At 34.7% G+C, this 22896-nt stretch overlaps 1 protein-coding gene across 1 annotated transcript in view; it reads right to left on the bottom strand.

The window, feature by feature from the left end:
• Positions 1–6192: 6192 nt before the first annotated feature.
• The window catches only part of LOC122512715 (DNA N6-methyl adenine demethylase-like), a 120207-nt gene continuing 103503 nt past the window's right edge, over positions 6193–22896 (bottom strand). Inside the window, exons 4-10 of the mRNA XM_043628730.1 lie at positions 14946–15407; positions 12602–14744; positions 12166–12341; positions 11703–12056; positions 11096–11478; positions 9111–10948; positions 6193–6896 (exon numbers count right to left, since the gene is read on the bottom strand). Of these exons, the coding sequence (XP_043484665.1) occupies positions 6832–6896; positions 9111–10948; positions 11096–11478; positions 11703–12056; positions 12166–12341; positions 12602–14744; positions 14946–15407 (5421 nt within the window). The 3' untranslated portion in view covers positions 6193–6831. The remainder of the gene's footprint in view (positions 6897–9110; positions 10949–11095; positions 11479–11702; positions 12057–12165; positions 12342–12601; positions 14745–14945; positions 15408–22896) is intronic.

Here is a 22896-nt window from a genome sequence, read left to right as displayed (position 1 = left end):
AATTGTAAAGAAGAAAAAGTTAAAATCTCTGAAACAATTGTGTTCAGTGCTTGCAAGGGCAGAAAAAAAGAAAAAGAAGAAGAAGTAAAACGCTTCAATGATTTACGCGACGGTTTCTTTAAAGACTATAAAAGAATCACGCCGTTTCTGGTCATACACTTTCTATATTATGTAACCAATTGTCGAATCGTAAAGATGAAAATGAGGATTACCATTTTTGCTCATAAAATTCATACGCCTCGCGTTATTTTAAATCTTTTCAAAAATGTATTCGAAAATTTTTTTTTTTTTTTTGAAATATAAATTCTGAATTTTATTTTTCATACACTCTCAAAGTATTATATTTTGTTATTTTTTTATTATTATTTTCATATATTTATTTTTTCAATTTATTTTTATTTTTTTAATCAAACTATTATATATTTTTTTTTATTTTTTATTATTTTTTCTTATTTTACTTATTTATATTTTTTTTATTTAATTTATTCAACTTCATTTTTATTTTTTATTTCACTTTTTTAAGCTCATTTTAATTTTTTCGCTTTTTATGTTCTTTTTCAATTTATTATTCGACTTTTTTAAATATTTTTTTTTACTTTTTTTAATTTTTATTCAATATTTTAATTTAAAAAATTTGTATTACATTCGACTACTACTCTATTTTTATTTTTCATATTTCGACTTATTTATTTTTGTTTTACTCTTTAATTTTTATTCAATTTTTTAATTTAAAAAATTTGTATTACATTCGACTACTTTTTTTTATTTTTTATATTTCGACTTATTTATTTTTGTTTTACTCTTTAATTTTTATTCGAATTATAATATTTATATTTTATAACATTATTCAATTTTTTTCTATATTGTTTTCATTTTTCTTTTCTATTTTTGGATTTTTTTTTGTTCACCTTTTTTTATTCTTTAAAATATTTTTTTTATGTTTTATTTATTTATTCTTTATTACTTTTTATTCGACTTTTTTAATTTGTTTAAATACTTTTAAATGTTTTCTAAACTTCTCTTAACATTTTAATAAAAAAATATTTTTTTCAAGATATTTTTCTCTATATTTTTTATTTTAATTTTTTTTTTGTTATTTATTGTACTGTTTTAATTTTCTTATTCAACTATTTTTTAATTCAAATTTTTTTTCAAATTTTTTTAATTTCTACTTCTTTTTTTTTATTTTTTATTCTATATTTTAATACTTTTTTTTATTTTTAATTCGACAATTATCTTCTTTTGCATTTTTTTATTCCATTTTATTTTTATATTTTTTTAAACTTTTATTCGATTTCTTTACAAAATTTTTTTACGTTTATATTCGTTCTTGTTTTATATCCTTGTTATTAGTTTTTAAATTTTTTTTTTAATTTCTATTTTTTATTCCATTTTTAATATTATTTTTTATTTCTTTTTTCGACTTTTATTGTTTTTATTTTTCTACTTGACTTTATTCTTTTTTATGCAATTTTTTAAATTTTTTAAAATATTTCTTATATTCTTTGTTATTATTATATTCGTCTTTTTTATGTCCTATTCGTCTTTTTTATTAGATTTTTTATTTTATTTATTCGACTTTTTCACTCTTTTATTTTTAAAAATTTTTTCAATACTTTAAATAAAAAAAAATATTTTTACAAGATATTTTTCAATGTTTTGTTTATTTCTACATTTTTTAAGTTAAAATTTCGAAATTCTAATATAAAATTTCTAAAATTTTTTTTTTAAATTGTTCTTTAATAAAAAAATTAGGAAAAGATTTTCTTTTTCATAGAAAAATAAAAAAATACACAGCAAAAATTTATTATTTCTATTGTTTATTTTCAAATTGTTATTGTAATCTACAAATATTGTTTTTTTTTCTCCTATTGTAATGTTGCTTCATAAGGCGGACAAGACATGTTACACACACATACATTATCCCAGATGAAAAATTTTTTTCCATTTCTATTCGCATTCCATTCGATTCAATATATTAATTAATTAATAATAATAATAATAATAATAATAATAATTTGGAAAATATTCGAGTAGATTTTTCCGCATCAAATTTTTCATCCGGGACAGACTTTTTTATTTATTTATTTATTTTTATTTTTTTTTCGTTTCGCTACTACACATTTTACATAATTTTTCTCCCATTATAGCATTTTTTAAAAAAGTTTTTTTTTCTCGATTTTTCTCATTGGATTTTTCGTATAAAACAAAATGGCATCTTTTTTTTCATTCATTATTTTGGCGTTTTTTTTTTTTTGGAAGAAAAAATACATTTTTTCAACTTGTTTTTTTTTAAACCCACGTTCGCTTTCATTTTTTCTTTTTCGCACATTTTAAAATTGTAAATTTTATGTCTCATCTTTTTTTTCATTTTTCTTAGTTAAGTTAATATATTTTATTACTTTTACAAATGATTTTTTTTTATTCTTAGAAATACTTTAGCTTTGATAGTTTCGTTTATTTTTATTTTTTTTTATTCATTATACACGTAAATCTCATTAACATTATAATTAATTATTATTAATAATTCATTAACACTATTTTGGCATCGTCTCGTTATTTAATTTTCACGCTTAGTATTTTCTTTCTATTTATATTTTTCTTTATTTTTACGTTTTTAAAACAGTTTTTTAAAAAAAAAAAACAAAAAAATAAATAAATAGAAAAAAGGAAACATTTTAAAGAAAATTTAGGAAAAATATTTTTTTAACAAAATTTGAAGACAGATTTTCAAAACGAAATTTCAAAAAAGATTTTTAAACAAAATTTAAAAAAAAAGTTTTTTTAACAAAACTCTTTTTCAAAAATGAATTAAATTTTCTGTTTTTTACAATTTCTCTTGTGTTAATTATAATAAAAAAAGAAAATTTTTATATGAAAATATTTTTGACACCAAAGGAATTTTTTTTTCGTTTTATTCATTAAACAAAATTGTTTTTGTCAAAAGAAAAAAATTATTCTATTAAAAAAAGAAATTTTTTGGCAGAAGAAAAAATTTTCCTTCCAATCATAAAAGGTTTTTTAACGATAAAAAGTTTTCCTTCTTTCAAAAAATTTTTATTTTAACAAAAAAAATTTTTTCCTTTTGCTAAAATAAGTTTTTAAACATCAAAAACTTTTCTCCTTTTACAAAGAAAGTTTTTTAAGAATAAACAATTTTTTTATCTATAAAAAAAATTTTTCCGTTAAAAACCCATTTTTTTGACAAAAAGGAATTTTTTCCGTTAAAAAAACATTTTTTTGACAAAAAGAAAATTTATTTTTAAAAAAATATTTTTTTGTCAAAAAGTAATATTTTTGTGGTTAAAAAAGTTGTTTTTGTCAAAAGAAAAATTTTTTATTCTTAGAAAACTTTTCACTATCTGAAACAAAAATGTTTTCCTATTAAAAGACTTTTTTTTGGCAGAAGAAACATTTTTTTATTGTCGAAAACTTTTTTTTGGCAAGTAAAAATTTTTTTTCGTTTAAAAAACAGTTTTTTTTTTGCCAAAAGGAAAATTTTTTATTTGTCAAAAACTGTTTTCTGATCGAGAGAAATATTTTTTTTCTTTAAAAAACTTTTTTAGACAAAAGAAAAAAAGTTTCTAATTGTCAAAAACTTTTTTTTTGGCAAAGAGGCCACTTTTTTCCGTTTAAAAAACAGTTTTTTTTTTTGACAAAAAGAAAATTTTTTATTTGGCAAAAACTGTTTTCTGAGATTGAATGCAAAATTTTTATTGTTTAAAAAACTTTTTTCCGACAAGAGAAAAATTTTCTTTTTTTAAAAGAAGAAAATTTTTTTCGCTTTCAAAAATTTCTCTTGTTAAAAAGAATATATTTTTATTTTGAAAAATCTTTCTTTTTTGGCAAAGAAAAAAATTTTTTACAGTTTAAAACATTTTCCGGCGAAAGGAAAAATTTTTTATTCTTAAAAAACTTTTTTCTCACATTAGGAAAATTTTTTATTTGTAAAATACTTTTTTTTTGACAAAAAGAAAAATTTTTTACTTTTAAAAAACTGCCCTTTGGCAAAAGCTAATATTTTTTATGTTTAAAAAATTTTTTTTCGCAAAAGGAAAATGTTTTAATTTGTCAAACACTTTTAATGTCAAAAAGAATCATTTTTTTCGGTTAAAGAAATTTTTTCTGGCGAAAAGGAAAATTTTTTTTGTTGGCAAAAAAAAGGCAAAAAGGCAAAAGCCTTTTTGCCTTTTTTTTGCCTTTTTTTGACATTTTCGTCTTTTTTGCCTTTTCGGCAAAAAAATTTTTTTTTTCTAATGAAAAAGTGTTTCTACAAAAGGAAAAATTTCCTCCGGTGTCAAAATTTCAATATCTCAAAAATATTCACTTTCTATTTAGAAGAAAATTTTCTGCTTCCATTAAAAATTACGAGACGCAAAATGAAAAGAAAATAATTTGAAAATCAAGAAAAATAATTTGAAAAACGAACGCTTTGTAATTAATTCTAAGAGAGACTGGCGCATTAGAAGGTGAAACGTTGTACTGTAGTTGCTTTTTTTTGTGAGCGTTAATATAAAATACATTTTTTTTTGTTCATTACCAATATGACTTTTTTTTCGCAATTTTTATTTGCTATATAAATTATACAAAAAAAAAATATTGAGAGTATATTTTCAACTCTGTCCGTCCTTACAATATTACATTATACGATTCAATAAGTTTGAAATAAAAGAGGAAAAAAAAATAAGAAAACTTAGCTTACAGAAAAATTTGGAATAGATTAGAATTAGTCGGAAGGAAAACGCTAGCGGAATGCGCATTTTTTTTATTTAATTTTTTCCTTTTTTCACTATCGCGTCTTAAAAAATCAAAAAAAAATTGTAAATGTTAATTTTACAATTTTTCTTTTTTTTGCTGCATTTCGGCGTTTTTGCCTCACTCCAACTTTTTTTCACTTAAAAATAGATACTAGTTTTTTTTTCATGTCAAAAAACTTAATTAATAAATAATCAATTAAATTAGATTATATTACTAATTATTGTATGCGATAATTGATGATAATATATTAATGATTCTTATAATACTTTAAGGGAGGGGAGACACAAAATGGACTTTTGAAAAAGAAAACCTTTTTCCGTCCATACACAATTTTTTTTATAATTTTCGTGTCGTCGACAAAGAAAATCAGCCTAATTTTTTTTTTATACCTAAAACAATATGGGGGGATAATAAATAAATATTAATAATAATAATAATAGAAAAGAAAGAAAAACACTCATTCATTTTTTTTTAACTCTCACACTTTTGTAAAGTTCCTTTCTTTTTATATATATATTCATTTTTATTTATATATGTATAAAATTGGGAATTTTTTTTTTTTTTTGGACAGGGGGAGAAAAATCTAAAATTCCTAGTATTTACAAAATGATTTCTTTTTTTTCGAAATAATAATTAAGGAATAAAAATAATAAAAAATATAAATTAGACTCCACTTTTTCGTCGAAAGAAAAATAAGTGACAACTGTGGAGACTGACAAATAGAGAGAGAGTCTGCGCGGAAATTTTTTTTTTGAGGTTAGCGTCCTTTTTATCTGCGCAGACTCCATTTACAATTTTTTTTTCTTTTGTCAGTTTCTTTTGGACAATTGCGAGCATTTTTGCAGTATTTTTTCAAAAAATCATTCACTCTATTTTTTTTCTCTCAAGCATTCAACAACATTCAATTTTTTTTTATTGAAAAAAAATTTTTTTCTTTGTCTTTGTACTGAGTCACATCGCACTTAATATTCTATTATATATATAGATATATATAATTATGTATATATATTTATATAATTATTATAACGGGTGCTAAAGAGAGTGTGCAAAATAAATACGTTAGCGTTTTTTAAAAAAAATGTACAAAACGATTTTTTTCTAAAATAAAAACTTTGAGATCATTTCATTTTTCCTTTTTTTTTTAATCTCGAAAGTGTGAATTGTGCTGTAACTACACTTTTTTTTAAAAAAGAACAACTGTCGAAATGCAGTCTTTTTTTCGATTTTTGCCTGGAGCGGAAAAAACCAGAACGAATAAATAAATTAAAAAAAAATAGAAAGGGGAAAAATTAAATCTATTTTCGGAAAAATTGAGACGAAAAGTAAACTTGGTCCCAAGAATTTTCTTTTTTTTTCTTTTGCTAATATACCCCCTTGAAAAAAATGAGCATTTGTCACCTAAAAATAGATAAAAATATTCTTTTTCATTCATTGAAAAAAAGTCTTAAAAATGAGTATTTTTTTTTTCGTTCCGGTTTATCGATCCTGAACTGAGCAAAAAAGTTTTATTATAATAAGGAGGCTCGGACTTTTTTTTGTGCGCACTTTCGAGAAACGCGCTCTTTTGAACCTGACGACTAGCTAAGAATATTATTTTTTTTTTTTTTTTGAAAAAAGAAAGAAAAATTTGATGAGTGCTATTTATAAACACGGGTGCGAGAAATCGCAAAAAGTCTTAGTAGAGCAGGACGTGTAAACCGCATTGATTTTGCGGATTTTAAGCCTTGATTTGACTTCGCATTTTTTTTCCTTTAGAAAAAAGAAGAGTATAAAAAATTGGGAAGCCCCTGAAATTTTTTTTTTGGGGGGAATGATGTAGTTTTAGAGTCGAAGGTCAAAAAATGATGACCTCTTTAAAAAATGGCAGTTTGGATTGAGACAATTTTTTTTTTTGTTTTGGAGAATTTCAATCCATAGTTGATGAGGAAAAGTCGATTTTTCTTTTTTTGATTTTTTTGTTTGTTTAATTCACTGTTGACTAGATCTCGTCTTCTTTGAGCCGCGTTGGCTTCCTTTTGTTCTTGGCACTTTTCGGTTATTATGCAGTGTTGCAATTGGAAATTATTTTGTCGTTTAGGTGATTGTGGTGCTGGTGGAAGACCTCAGCATTGACTCGGTATTTGTAATTTTATCAGCACCTGGAAAAAAAATATTTTATTAGATTTTGTAGCAATTTTTTGTGTATTTACAATTTTTTTGCTTTTCCCTTTTTTTCAAAAGTATTTTTTTAAGGGTTTTTACTTTTTGCATTTATGAAAAAAATTATTATTTCTCTCGTTGTTCGACTTAGGAAAGAAAGAATTTTTAATGCTTGTTTCCTATTTTGTTGGTCGAGCCACTAATTTGACGCTACGACACGAGAAATAATGTAAATTGTAAATTTAAATTCGAAAAAGAGAGAAAAAGACGTTACAGGAATCTGTTACTGACATTTGCCAACATCGAGTCCATTTGAACACTAAGAGACGAAAAATTAGCGAAATTGCGAATTTCGGTGCGAAAAAGTTTGATAAAACCGTTACAGAAATCTGTTACCGACAATTACCGACATTTGAATCCTTTTAAATTAATTTCCTCATTCATTCCTTCACTCAACACCCACTCATTTGACGTTAGAAGACGAAAATTTGTCGGAATTTTGAGATTTTGTTCGGAAAAGTTTGAAAAAACAGTTACAGGAATCTTTTATCGACAATTACCGACATTCGAGTCCTTTAGAATTTGTCTGTCAGACACTAAGTTGACGTTAACACAGAAGAATTGACGTTAATTGAAAGTTTTTGTTGGAAAAAGATTCACAAAACCGTTACAGGAATCTTCTACCGACAATTACCGACATTGCAGTTCTTATCGACGGTACGACAAAAGAAATTAGCGAAATAAACACAAAATTTATTCTAGAACATAAAAATTATCTTCATTACAAGCATTTGTCCAAAAAAAGTTAAAAACCGATACAGGAATTTTTTATCGACAATTACCGACAATGATGTCCTTTTGAATTAATTTATCAGTCACTAAGTTGACGTTAAGGCAGCATAAATTATCTTAATTGGGAGTTTTTGTTCCATTTTACCGTTGCAATTTGAGAAATTAGCCCAACTCTTAGTTTTAGTTCAAATAAATTTAAAAAAATCCGTTACAGGAATCTTTTACCGACAATTACCGACATTAATTTCTCTTTGTATTCATTCACCAGCCAAATCATTAAACCTAGTAGAAAAGAAATTATCTTAATTGAGAAGTTTTGCCTGGATGAGTTTAATAATAACCACTAAAGGAATCTGTTACCGACAACTACCGACATTAGAGTCTTTTTGACGCTAAAACACTAGAAGTTATCGAAATAGACAGAAAATTGTCTCTAAGGCAGGAGAAATTATCTAAAATGCAATTTTTTTGCCTGACAAAGTTTAATAAAACCGTTACAGGAATCTGTTACCGACAATTACCGTCATTAGAGTTTTTTTACCCTAAAATATTAAAAATTAACAAAGTGGATATAAAATTGACTCTAGGAAAGCAGAAATTATCTAAAATTCGAGTTTTTATAGGAAAAATTTAATAAAACTGTTACAGGAATCCGTTACCGACAATTATCGACGTTCTCCTACTGTGATTTTCTTTCGTTCTTAATATTTTTTAACCTGCGTGAAAAAGATTCTTTAGTTATTTTCTACTTTGGTGGCGGACGCACTATTTTGACGCTACGACAAAGGAAATCAGTAGAATTATAATTTTTAATTGGAATGGGTTGAATAAAACCTTTACAGGAATCTGTTATCGACAAATATCGACACTGAAGTCCTTTTTCAGTAGATAAAACGGGTACAAAAATCTTTTACCCACAAGTACCGACATAAGATTCTATTTTGACGCAACAACACGAGGATTTAGCGAAATTTTACATTTAAACTTCGAAAAAAAATTGATAAAACAGTTACAGGAATCTTTTACCAGCATTTACCGACATTGAGTTCACTTTGATTTTGTCGCTTGTTTCACATACCGTCCAGTCACAAATTAATTGAATAGCGATTATAGAAAAACAATTGCAGAAATCTACTATCAGCAATTACCGACATAGTCTCTAGTCAGAAAACCCCAACAAAACTTGAAGCAAAATTTGCAATAGAAGTATAGAAAAACATATGGGTTGTATCCGTCAGTTGGTCTGAAGCGGAATCTCCTCTGCGATATTTCCTTTTGTTTTTAGTGTATCATTGAACGGTCGATACAATTAATTTAATTATTAAAAGATTGATTACAGGGTATGTTAAAGTTGCAGTAGCTGCAAATTTCCCTTTGGGAAATGGATAAAAAACGGAAAAGACTATCAGAAGTTAATTTACCTGATGATACTCCGGGACTGGAGACGGTAGTCGTCGTCTGAACGTTGGTAGTCGACGTCGTACCACTTGTACTGGTAATTCCCAATTTCCTGAGTCTCATCTTCTCCTCCCACTCCTCCCAACCGTGTTTACCACGATTGAGATTTCGATGCTGATAGAACACCAAACTGATTCTCGTTGGACTCAGTCGATTGGGTTTCTTGAGAGCCGTAGTGCAGTGCATTTCATGTTTAGCACACTCGAATAAAACACTACCATGACCGAGGGCAATGGCCACACCGCCCATTTGTGCGTCCTTGAAGCATTCCTCATTGTCGGAGAAGTCCGCAACTTCGCCAAGTGGCTCGGCCTTTGGCGGTGGATCAGGAAGAACTGGAAAATACGATGGCGGACCGTAGATCTCCCATTGAGGTTTCTCCCAACGCCAGGACGGATTTAAACCCTGATGATATGGCGGCGGCACACCTTGCGGTACTTGATACGAAGGATGGTAGTTCTCCCGCTTTTGTTGATACAATTGTGGTGTATACTCCGTTTGATGGTACTGATGATGATAGTTGTAACCCTCAAAGTTAGGGTAGGTTTTTTCGAAGACAGGGTAACCGTAATGTGGAAAGGGTCGCAAACCGGACATTGGATGATGGAAGTCCTTTACTTCCGGTTCTTGCGGCCATGTGACCCAGGGATTCTCCGGTCTCGTCTCCCGGACATCCGGAGTTTGTGGATGTCTTGGTTCTTGGGGTTTTAGAAAAGTCTTGACGAACGGATTCGGAAATATGTTCGTGTCCGCAATCGGAGTGGTTCGGGAAGGTGGTCTTCCTTTAGGAACCCGGAAGGGCGACGCCTCTTGGACTATCTGATTATGCCATTTTGGACTCTCCCTTGGCATCGAACTCTGGCGTCCGTCAGTCCAGGTGTGTTTGATCGGATCCGCGAATGGATGATGGAGATCGATCGTCTTCGTACCATCGATTGGAAGTTGATTTTGCGGTACTTGGTAAATGGATGGTAAATACTGGTTTTGTTGATAATCCCTCGGTGGGTCGACTGGTCTCTCCTTAGTTAAGAATCCCCCAGTACTTCCCTCGAAGTTGCGGAACCCTTCGGTATTTTTCACTGTTCTCTGATCATACGGATTTTGATAATCAATTCTACCCCTAACGTCCGGGTAACTTGGAGTGTTAGTAAATTTTTGCTGCTCGGGAAAACCTTTCGGACTGTACAACTCATTTGGAAGTGAAGCGTTACTATGAGAGGAAGAATTAGAAAGTGGATTGGAGTAGTAGCCGGAGCTGGAAAAAGACGCCGGGGTCCCACCTCGTGGTGGATGGTTTCTTGGCGAAAGGACTTGAGATTCCGGTGTTGAGTTTACAGTCCGCGGGGGTGTTCTATAATCGGATTCGGTGTTCTGGCTTCTGGGTCTGGTGTCATCTAGACTTGTGCTGTCGGGTACGACTTTCATTTCCCGTTCTAAACCACCGAAGTGGTACTCGTTCCAGGGATTGAGCCAATTGTTCTTTCGCTGGTCGATCCAGTTGCGGTTCCATTGCTGATCGTTCTGGTAGCCCCAGCCTTGGTACATGGAGACCGGACTGTCCAGCACTGTGGACGAGACGTGGGAACTCTGCAACTGGGCGTCCATTACTCTCGAACTCTCCATCCCGATGAATTCCGTATTCATCTCCATGTGGATCTGTGGTTCCCGTCTTTGATGTTCGGGGAAGTTCTTCAATATTTCCTTCTTGTGAACGGTCTCCGGTTCCTCTTCCTTCCGCTTCTTTCCGTGTCGTCTACAGGGCTGGAGGGGCACCGACCGGACTCGAACCTCGCACGGATATCTGTAATTCCAAACGGGATTAGTTAACTCCTTCCCTCTTTGTGACTTCTTCGGAAGGTTTTCGGTAACCTTCAGTCAACTTTCAGTCAATCTACAGTTGACAAAGTTTTCGAATTTGCTGAAATTCCCGAATGTCGTCAGTACTTACTTGTTCAGGACGTCGACGGCGCCGGCGCGGATCTTCTCCTCCTGGCCTTCCTTGGAGCCGAATTCGTCCGTATCGTCCATGATGTACAATGGCAGGACGTGCAACTGTTCGTCCTCGGGTTTCGACAGCGTTCGGTGTTTTGTTAGGCTCACAACGATCGTACAACCGTTGTTCATGTTGTGCAGATCCCGATGCGAATGGGCGCAGAAATCGATGCAAGCCGTCACCCCGGAGAATGGTCTTCCGGGTTTGAAACCCAGTCTACAGTCGCTGGCCTCTCTCTCGAATTGCGTCTGATTGTTGAAGGCCTCCGGAGCCAGGCTCAGATACAACGGCGACAGTAGAGTCGCCAACACGTGCATCCGCTCCTCCACCTCTTGCTCCTGCAAATACATTCATCGATAAATCTTGTTGTAAACAATAGTTATCTATTTTCGTTCGTTACGGTATTACTATCATAACGGACGTTTCATTAGGGGGACGATAGATAACCCGAATTTCGTCCATTGCGGTACTAAGAGCAGCAAAGATTGTCTATAATACCGTAACGGACGCTCAATGGGGGACGATAGATCACCTGAATAGGAGATTTCCCTTGAATTCCTACCTCTGATTTGACGGAAAGCCGGAACTTCCTGACAGTCTTGCTCCTAGCGTATTTGCAGCCATTGTAGTACATGGACCAGGAGCATCCAAAGGAGAAGCTCGCGCCACAGGAATCGGGATCGAGGCCCTGACAGGCGCAAGTCCTGGGCTCGTTGGTGCCACATCGTCTGGTTGTTGGGAGACCAAATCGATTGAGTTTTTGCGTTAGTAGAGAGTAGATCCGATCAGCCTCGTGGGAGGGAACACCCTCCCAAGCGACGACCGCAACTACAATCCAAGCGGTAGCACACTCATGACCTTGTCGATGTTTCACAATCGTCAGAATCTTCTCCTCCACTCCAGACCGACGAAGAATCTGTAAAAATACCCATTAGTATCTACTTCCCTAACTTTCGAAATTAGTGCAATTAGAAATTAGGGAATTGACAAATCCCGTTTCTTTTTTATCTCAAAAAATAACTCACCCATTTCGCCATCGGACAGCCCTGCGTCGTTTTGCCTTCCTTCCCAGTGTAGATGACCTTTTCGAACCTAATAGCGTTACCCTTGAGACCGGTGCGTCGTTCCAGGTCGTTTCTCAGTTCTTGAAGACTGGCTGCCGCACCGAGATGTGTGTAATACGATCCAGGTTCCGGTGGACCTTGTTTTTGGAATATTTTTACTTGACACTTGTCGTCTCTGTTTTTTTTACATCAAAAGCAGGGGTAAGCGAAAATATGCCGTCTTATTAAATCCGGCATTAAATTTCCTCTGCCCCTACTTGGTTTTTTTTTGTCTACCAGCCGTGTTTATTAGTCTCATCAAAAAAAGACGAGAAAGTATTTTTGTTGTAGGAGGGATTTTGTTAGTGTGTTCTCTCGTTGTTAGTGTTGTCGTACAACTGAATAAATGGCAACTCACATTTATCCGGAGGGAAGCAGCTGCAGTCGGGTACTTCCGTCCTCACATTATTCTTGATCTTCTCCAGCTGATCTTGCGATTTTGTGCTCGTCGAGGTAGTATTACTCTTCGGACTATTTGCTTCTTCCGTTTTAATCTCACTATCCGATTTTTCTTCCTGTTGACAAAAGTTGTTCTTCCAATTCGACGTCCGCTCTGTAATTTGCTCTCCAATTTGTTCACGAATTTGCTCTGGTTCAATTTTGATAGTTTTTGTCAGTTGATTGTGACACGTTTCTCCGTCCTCATTTGGGTCTGTTTCGATTTTTATTATCCGATTTGTATTGTAGATTTCTGGACTTTTGGAACCAGTTTCCGTGGGTTTCTTTCCAGTTTCGGGGTTGTATGTTTCGTTTACTGGATTAATTGGTCCGCCACCAGTCCACTCCCATAAGCCACCACCGTCGGGCAATTTATCGACCCGATGGTGGTGGCTATGCAATAAAAAATTACCGGTCATTGATTCACTCATCATTCCCGGATTGTAGTCACGTTTGTCCTGCAGTTTTTCGTTCTCGTGCGAATCCCGCCCTCGATCGTCGTTCGGAAATTCTTTACTACTTCCGTTGGTGTGTTGACTTCTCACTTGGTGATGCAAGTGGTGCGACTGCATCTGATTTTGCTGTTGTGATTGTTGTTGTTGGTTCTGCTGTGTCTGCAGTTGGTTCTGCTGACTTTGCATCTGGTTTTGTTGTGCCTGCAGTTGGTTCTGCTGACTTTGCATTTGGTTTTGTTGACCTTGCATTTGATTTTGGTTCTGCATTTGATTTTGGCCCTGCAGTTGATTTTGATTCTGCATTGGGTTCGGACTATGCAGTTGATTTTGGTTCTGCATTGGGCTCGGACTCTGCATTTGATTTTGATTCTGCATCGGGTTCGGACTCTGCAGTTGGTTGTGACTCTGCAATTGATTTTGGTTCTGATGTTGGTTTTGGCCTTGCAATTGATTTTGGTTCTGATGTTGGTTTTGGCCCTGCAGTTGATTTTGGTTCTGATGTTGGTTTTGGCCTTGCAGTTGATTTTGGTTCTGCAGTTGGTTTTGGCTTTGCAGATTCTGTTGACCCTGAATGGTTATTTGATTCTGCAACCTACCGGGCTGATTTTGCAGTTGGTGTTGTTTGTTGAGGATCATGGACTTGAGGCGACTGTTGAGATTGACGCGCTGATTGGATGGGTACTCCTCCGGATTATCGAACCCGTTCTTGGAGTCCTGCCAAATGATTCTCTCGCCAGAGTTCTGCATTTCTTGTTTCGAGGATTGTTGTGCCCAGGAGGGATTCTCGGCGGATCGGGGGGACCATTGTTCGAGTTTGGCCTCCTGGGGGGTGGATTGACCGGGCCAGGGGGGATTGGCGCCGGGGGTTCGCCTGGGACTCGGTTGGGAGTCCCATTGTTGCTGTTGACCACCGTCGCTTTTCATGCTGTTCGGTGACCAGTTGGGTTGACTAGTAGGCGTGTCGGGCCAGGTCATTTGATTCGATGGCGTCAGTCGGGGATTTTGTTCGACCTTCTGCTGCTGCTGTTGCTGCCATTGTCCCGAAGGTGTCAGTCTTGAATTTTGAGCGGAGTTTTGGTCCTGGGCAGAGGTGGTCTGCGGCCAAGACCCAATTCTTTGGGTGTTTTGATGTTCGGGCAGTTTCGGCGAGTGTTGGGGCCAAGCTTGTTGTTGGGACGGAGTGAGCCGGGGATTTTGCCATGTTTGGGAATTGTCTTTGTGGGAATTATCCGAACTCTCCCAGTTCATGTGACTATCGGTTCTTTCTTTTGCCGAGGTTTGTAAATCACTTTCCGACCAGGGGTTTTTGCCATCTTGGTTATTATCGGACCAAATGTGGCGAGTTTCGGTACGCTCTTGCCACTGATTTTGACCCATTTCCTGATAGCCTGGATATCCGTTAGAGTTGTGTAAACTCTGTGGGCCCTGTTGAAGTGGATACCCAGGCATCTCGTTTCCCGACACATTATTGGCGGCGATTGTCGCGAAGCCTTTCACAACCTGTGTGTCTGAGGATGGCTGTTGAGGCTGCTGAGGTTGAGAGTCCATGTGAACGGAACTGCTGCGACTGGTGGGTGTTGTCGCTGGTGGCGGTGCCATAGTCACGTCCTGAAAAGAGGATCATTCGATCTGTAACTTAAAATCGAAGCAGTGCTTTAAATAATAGGGCCCCCGGTCTTTTTTTTGGCATGAGCTGATTTAGCAAAACTCCATTTTTTTTTGTCTAAAAAGTGATTTACTGGTGGGATCTTCTGGTGGGAAAGTCGGACGACATCAAAGCATATCAAATTCCAGTGAATGGATGCTCACCTGTTGTTGATATCCATTGACATACTCCTGTCTTTCGTAACCGACTTGACCCGGAGTGACGGCTGGTTCCATAAATTGACCGTTAAGAGGTCTCTGGGGGGTGGTTGTGGTATTCTGCGGGGCGACTGTTGCCAATGGCGATGGCTGTCCGGTAATAGTATATTGGCCCGTTGATCCGGCCCGTTGGAATGCAGACTGATCGGTCGTTATGAATGTTTGTTGTTGATAGGTCACCGGTTGGGGATGATAGGGCGTCGCGGCACTATACTGCGGATGATACCTCAATTCCTCCAATTGATTCGACGCTGGGATTTGTTGAATAAACTGTTGCGGCGGCCATGTTGTTGGTGTCGCTTCAACTGTCACTGTTCCCACTCCCTGATGCCAAACCGTATTTCCAAAACCGGCTGCAGGTCGGAAACCCGTTCCACTATCACCATAGAATGGCATCACACCCGGCGACTGAAACAATTTTTCAATTCATTAGTATTCATAAAAAAATCCAAAAGAAATTGCTTTCTAAAAATTTCAATTATTCATCAAGAGGATGCTATCCTATTCTCCAGGACCTAAATAATTTAAACTTGCTCTTCACAGTTCTGAAATTCTCTTCCTCGAGGTATAAATAATACAGTAGGATTCTCTCAATATTTCTCAATCGAAAAAACATTATTCTATCTTCCAAAAAATGCGAAATTGTAAACAGCTTCTTATTTGCAATCTCGGCAATCAATTTCAAAATCTACAAGCACCATTATCTCTCTAATCTCCTCTAGGTAAATTGGTCACAACTATGTATCATTTAATCCGTTTAGTGTGTTAACCCTTCCGACATTTCCCTCTAGGTTTGTTTCCCTCTAGCGCCTCCTCTCGTTTCCCTCTCATCAGACACGATACCGAAATTAATCACCATTGAATTACAAAATCCAATTTCCGAATTAAAAAGCAAAAAAAGGTTTTCTAAATAAAAAATTTAATTTCGAATTTCCGGGGAAATTAATAATTTACAGTTAATAATTATTAATTTTCTAGAGACTCGAGGCGATGCGATGCAATGATGGCGGAAATTTTAATCGGATCCTAATATAATTTACCGCCTAACAAGTTTTGTTGCTTCGTTTCATTCTAAAATGAAATGATTATTATCATCATACAATTTCCCCTTGTTTTTTGTAAATGGATAAAAAAAATCCGCAGAGGGGATTTGAGTATTCTACTGGTATTCTCAAGTGTTGCGGACATGTCGTCGGGGTGGTAAACAGACTACTCCCTTAAAGTGGTCGTGAATCGGTGTTTGTGGTCGAGGTTGATAGCATCGAAGTCGGGCTTCTCGCCAAAGCCGGGAATTCTCTCTCTCACACTCTCTCTCTCTCTCTCTGGTTCTGGTTCTATTCAACCCTCGGATCTCTCCTCTCCAAAAGGGGGAAAATCCTTCCGTTCTCGTGCCACCGTGACCTAAGGCAACTCGATTTACCTCCGGGCGTAATATAAACGAGAGACGCCTCGACGACAGCACCCAAACAACCCTGTTCCGTTTACAACTCAAGCGGTTAATGTTCTGACATTTATCAACACACTGGATGCCATTCCCCCTTTTACCGCAATAGTTTCGAGTGATAATTTGCGATTGGATTAGAGAAAATAGAGACTGAGAGATGGAAACTAGTGATTTGGAATGTTGTCAAGAGATCAAATTGTGATGATGAGGAATACAAAGTGTGTTCTAATTTGTCTAGGTTTTTAACTTTTTCAGGATTTTTTGCTGCACAAGACTACTTCAAAAGTAACTCAAGGATACTTTAAAGCATTTTTAAGGCTAGCTTAAATTAACATTGAGGAAAGTTAACCTACAATTGCAGAAGTCAGCCATAAATTAGCCTAAAACTAGCCTTAACTTAGGCTTAAGTTTGCCTTGAGTTAGGTTCAGGTTAAGCCTAGAGTAGGCTTAAGTTAGCCTTAAGTTAGATTTAACTTAGGCCTAAGTTAGCCAAACGTTATCCTTAATCTAGTCATAACTTAGGCTTTAGCTAGTTATAACGTAGCCTTAAAGTAGCCTTAAGTTAGGCATAAGTTAGGTTTAAGTTAACCAAAAGTTAGGCTTAAGTGAATCATAATTTAGGCTTAAGTTAGCCTTAACTAAGCCACAAGTTAACCTTAACTTACCCTTAAATTAGGTTTACGTTCCGCATAAGTTAGACTTAAGCTAGTTTAAATTAAGCCATAAGCTAGGCTTAAGTTAGGTTAAAGTTAGTAATAAATTAGCCTTAAAGTAGGCTTAAGTTTGGCTTAAGTTAGTAATAAGTTAGCCTTAAACTTGCATTAAGTTAAACTAACTTAAGTCTAACTTAGGTCTAATTTAAGGCTAACTTAAGTCTAAATTAAGGCTAGTTTAAGGCTAACTTTGGCCTAACTTAAGGCTAACTTAGGTCTAACTTTAGACTAACTTAGGCCTAACTTAAGGTTAGTTTAAGGTTATCTTAAGGCTAGTTTAAGGATAATTTACGGCTAACTTAAGCCTAACTTAATACTTACATGAGACAAACTTAAGCCTAACTTAGGCCTAACTTGAGGCTTACTAAAGGCTAACTTAAGCCGAACTTGAGCCTTACTTGAGACAAACTTAAGCCTAAATTAAGGTTAGTTTAAGGCTATCTTAAGCCCACATTAGGCCTAACTTGAGGCTAACTAAAGCCTAACTGAAGGCTAACTTAGGCCTAACTTGAGGCTAACTAAAGCCTAACTTAGGACTAACTTGAGGCTAACTGAAGCCTAAATTAGGACTAACTTGAGGATAACTAAAGCCTAACTTAAGGCTAGTTTAAGAATAATTTATGGATAACTTAAGCCTAACATGAGACAAACTTAAGCCTGACTTAGGCGTAACTTGAGGCCTACTAAAGCCTAACTTAAGGCTAACTTAGGTCTAAATTTAGGCCAGCTAAAGGCTTACTTAGGCTAACTTAGGCCTAACTTGAGGCTAACTTAAGGCTAGTTTACGGCTATCTTATGACTAACTTAAGCCTAACTTAGGCTTAACTTTAGGCTAACTATATCAAGTTAGCCTTAAAGTAGCCTTAAGTTGGGCTTAATTAGCCGTAAGTTATCTGTAAAGTAGCCTTAGGTTAGGACTAAGTATGACTTAAGGTTGTTATAAGTTAGCCTTAAAATAGCCTTAAGTTGGGCTTATATTAGGCTTAAGTTAACCATAAGTTAGCCTTAAGCTAGCCTTAAGGAAACCATCAGTTAGCCTTTATTTGAGGATCAAAAAAGAAGTGTATCTAAAAAATAGATTTGCGCTCTTCTTCTCCAAATTCGATTAAGAAAGGATTAGTATTTCTTCCTTTATCATCTAATTCGGATCAGTTTTTGTTTGGGAAAAAAAAGTTCAATTTTCGACGATGATTGAAAAAGTTTTCGTAATTAAGATCCCTTTTTGCGTCACTCTCCCGCTATTTCTAACTTTTCTCAATTTCGAATTCAACCTCCACACACAAATAAACGTTCAACATTAATTTTTTGTTTTTTGATTCTCGAAATACCAAAAAAAAAATCCCCAAATTATATCGATAATATAGTTTGCTTAAAAAAGAACAATTTTGAATTAAAACACCAGAGGAGAAAAATGTATTTTTTGAAAGCAAATTAGAATTTAATAATCCAATTTACTAAACTGTAATAATGTTCAGTTGAATGAGCTTTGGGAATTTAGCGGCTTTAGAGGTGTGCATCTTGTATAATAGTCAATTGCCAACAATCAACCTGTAGTTATTGGCAATTACCACACATTTGCATCGATTATAAACTGTTAATTTTGCAATTTTCAGTTGGCAATTCCCTCTCATATTCCAAAGTGATATTCTAATCTTTTTCCACCATTTTCCTCCATAGCAGCAAGGGGGAGAAGCAAAGGTTTGGCAAAGAAAAATACAATACTTTATTTCTAATCCTTAGAGGATAGAATTTTTCGGGTGAAAAAGGAAAAAATTTCAAATTTTTGTCAAAATTGGAAAACAAAAATTGATTGAATCAGAAATAGAAGATGATTTATTAAAGGGGACATGGCACTTTGACCCTGATTGAAATCAGAGTCCACTTGACCAAACTACCATTGAGGGATGGGGAATCGTGATGAATAACTGTATTTTACTTTTTTTTTTGCTTTTTCCAATGTTGACTACCTCGTTGTGAAATGTCAGAGTCTGACACAACGTTAAAAGAAGGGGTAGACTGGCGGTAGACGCAGGCTGTGTGGCTGCGGGGGCGGTGACCGCCCGCCAACGCGAATCAATACCCGCAGGAACAGGAACCACCGACCTCTCTCGAAAAGGGGCATGAGAGGTAGAGCGAGGCTAGAGGGAGAGAGAGAGAGGGCAAACACCCCTTTTCTCTCTACTCTCTCTCTTCATCTACTCTCTTTCTCTCTCCCTCTCGTTCTCTCCTTCTCCTGTATTTCCTTCGAGATACGATTAAGGCTAGAAACCTCAAATAGGTTCTTCAAAGATGGATAGATGCTTCTCAAATCTCATTTCCCTCATCCTCAATAATATTCTCTCTCTCTCCCACCCCCTCCTCTTGAAAACTTGCCGCAGAAATTCTAGATCAATTAGGTGTGTGTCAAAATTAAATTTCATATCTGATTTTGAAACTCATCTGTTGACGATGAGAGTTGCTATCAACTTGTTAGATGATAATTGTACAGATTAAGTTTAATAATAATTGGTGGGAAAAGTTTTTGGGTGATTATAGTTGTGGCGATGATGCTGATGATGATGATAATGATAATAGGGGTCTACTAACTTTAGCATAATCGGTAGATAAAGTTTTGCTAATAATAGTGATTGTAATGATGCTGATGATGGTAAATGTGTTCGGAAAGCTAGAACTTTTTCAAAATTTCTATACGTAGGAAAAGAGTTAAAAATTGTTTTCAATCAATGGGGAAACAGAAAGAAGGATATAAAATTAAAATCAGAAGTTAGGTTTAAGATTAGATTAAGATTAGGTTAAGAGAGGCTAACCTAATAGGTTAGACCTATATTAGCATTAAACTACTAGCTCTTAGGTTAGTTAGGCTTAGGATTAGTTATGCTAAAAGTAGCCTTAAGATAGATTTAACCTAGGCTTGAGTTCGGCCTTCTTTAAGGCTATATTATGTCTCCTTAAGGCGTGATTTAAAATTAAAAAGCTTAAAAAAAAGGCTTAAAAGCTGCTCGAGGATACTTAAGATAGCCTTAAGGAAAAAACAGTTAGGCCTTAAAGAATGACCAACTTTAGCTTAACTTAAAGCAAGATTAAGCCCAACTTAAGACTAGTTTAAGGCTAATATAAGACTAACTTAAGGCTAGTATAAGACTAACTTAAGGCTAACTTGAAGCTTCCTTAAAGGTAGCTTAAGGCTATCTTATGGCTATTATAAGGCCAACTAAAGGCTATAACTTAAAGGCTTAAAGGCTTCCTAAAGGCCAACTTATTAAACTATCCTTAAGTTAGGCTTACGTTAGCCGTAGGTTAGGCTTAAGTTGACCTTAAAGTAACCTCAAGTTAGGCTTATGTTAGCCTTAATTAGGCTAACATAAGCCTCAGTTAGGCTTAAGGTAGTTCTAAGTTAGCCTTAAACTGGCCTTAAGTAAGGCCTAAATAAGGACTAAGTTAGCCATAAAATTGACTTAAGTTAGGCTGAAGTGAGCCATAAATTAGGCTTCAGTTAGAATTTAACTCGCCTTAAGTTAGGCCTAAGTTAGGCTTATATCAGGCTTATTTGAGTTATAAGTTAGGCTTAAGCTAGCCTTCAGTAGTGCTTAAGTTAGCCATAAGTTAGGCTTAAGATAGAATTAAACTAGCCTTAATTTCGGCCTAAGTTAGGCTTAAGTTAGGATTAAGTTAGACTTAAACTAGCCTTAAGTAGGGCTTAAATTAGTCATAAGTTATGCTTAACTTAGTTGTAAATTAGCCTTAACTTGGCTTAAGGTGGGCTTAAGGTAGCCATAAATTATGCTTAAGATAGAATTAAGTTAGCCTTAAGTTTGGCCTAAGTTAGGCTTAAGTTAGGCTCAAGTTATGCTTAAGTTAGCCTTAACTAGGCTTAAGTTAGCTATAAGATATCCTTAAGGAATCCTCAAGTTAGACTTAAGTTATCCTTAAGTTAGTCCTCAGTTAGGCTTAAGTTTGTTATAAGTTAACCTTAACTAGATTAAGGCTGATTTATAACTAACATAACCCTAGGCTTCAGTTAGCCATAAGTTGGCATTAAACTAGTCTTAAGTTAGGCCTTAGTTAGGCTTAAGATAGCCTATAACTAGCGTTAATTCTGCCGTCCAAAGTAAAAACATAGTAAGTTGCATTGGTCCTAAGGTTGAAAGTCCTCAAATTAGCCTTAAGTTAGGGCTAAATTAGGCTTAAGATATATTTAAGTTAGGGCTAAGTTAGGGCTAAGTTAGGCTTAAGTTATACTTAAGTTAGGCTAAAAGTAGTTATAAATTAGGCCTAAGTTAGGCTTAAGGTAGTAATAAGTTAACCTTAAACTTTCTTAAAGTTAGGCTTAAGCTAGCTATAAGTTGCCCTTAAACTAGCCTCAAGTTAGGATTAAGTTAGCCTAAAGAAAGTCTTAAGTTATCCTTCAAGTTAGCTTTAAAGTATCCTTAAGCTAACCTTAACGAAACCACAAATTAGCCTTAAAGTAGCCTTAAGACATCCTTAACTGATAGTCTCAAAGAAGCCTCAAACAAACAGAAATAAATGTTCAAAATCGAGACCAAAATGAAAAGAACAACAACAAGAAGCTGAAGCTGAAGAAGAACAACAATAAAAAGAACAAGAAGAAAAGAAGGAACAAGAAAAAACAAAGAAGAAGCGCTTTTAAAACAAACAAAAAGTATCGAGACCAACAAACAAAAGGTGGACCCGCAAAAAAAGCAGAAGAAACTCTTGAAACAGCAAAAGCCAAATTGAAAACAATAAGAAGAAAAAAAAGAAGAAGAGGGAGGAGGAGAAGCATCAGCAGCATTTGTTAAAGAATGTTGTTCTCGATAACGTGAGGGAGACTCTTGTCGTTGACCTTGAAGACCGACGAAGGTCATTCTTGTAGAAGAAACCCTTGTGCCTCACTAAAGTAAAGAATTCTACAACTAAGGGGTTTTTTTTCCAGATCTGTTATAAGCTTGTGCCATAAATAAAGTCCCTACTGTACATACACGTCCGCACATACGAACATTTAGTTAAAATCGCGAAAAATTGAAAATTTGTATCGCAACGGTCTTTTTTAACTCTTTCCTAACTTTTTAATAACAAAATACAACAAATTTTTATATTCATAAGAAACATTAGTAGAGAATTATATTTTAAGATGCATGTGTGTATTCATATAAACACAGTGAAAACGTGCATATAGATGGTTGAGTGGTTGGATAGTGGAGTAAACAGACGGCGCGAGCAGACTGGTTTGCCCAGTAACCTCGCACTCACTCGGCATTCAAGTGCATACCACTATAGATATATGTGCGAGCCCAAGTGAAGAGGATCAAGATACCCACTCGAGTCCATTGCGAATTGCCAGAGCGAGAGAGTGCGAGAGAGAGAGAGAGAGAGAGAGAGAGAGAGAAAGAGGGGGAGAATAAAACAGCATTCCATTCGAAACCGTCGTCTCATGTCTCCCCTTTTTTCTCATTCCGCTCTTTTCTTATCTCCATTCCCACTTCCCTTTTCCAACCCTCTTTTTCACTTTCGAAAAAGAAAGTCCACTTCCGAGTCTGTCTGATCTGCTATCACGGATTTTCCACTGACCCAGAGAAAGAGAATTCGTCTACTCAATATCTTATTGGCTTAAAGGTGGATTAAAGGTACTCTAGATTGGTCTGGTCTAGACTTTTCCATTTTACTTTTTTCCTAGTCAACTGGTCAGAAACTAGAATAGACTTGGCAGAAACTAGACTAGAAGGGGCAAAAAATAAAATAG

The sequence above is a fragment of the Leptopilina heterotoma genome, unplaced genomic scaffold (assembly GCF_015476425.1).
Source record: "Leptopilina heterotoma isolate Lh14 unplaced genomic scaffold, ASM1547642v1 Lhet_123, whole genome shotgun sequence".
Lineage (NCBI taxonomy): Eukaryota > Metazoa > Arthropoda > Insecta > Hymenoptera > Figitidae > Leptopilina > Leptopilina heterotoma.
The sequence above is the reverse complement of the archived record's forward strand: the minus strand, read 5'-3'. Positions and strand labels throughout refer to the sequence as shown.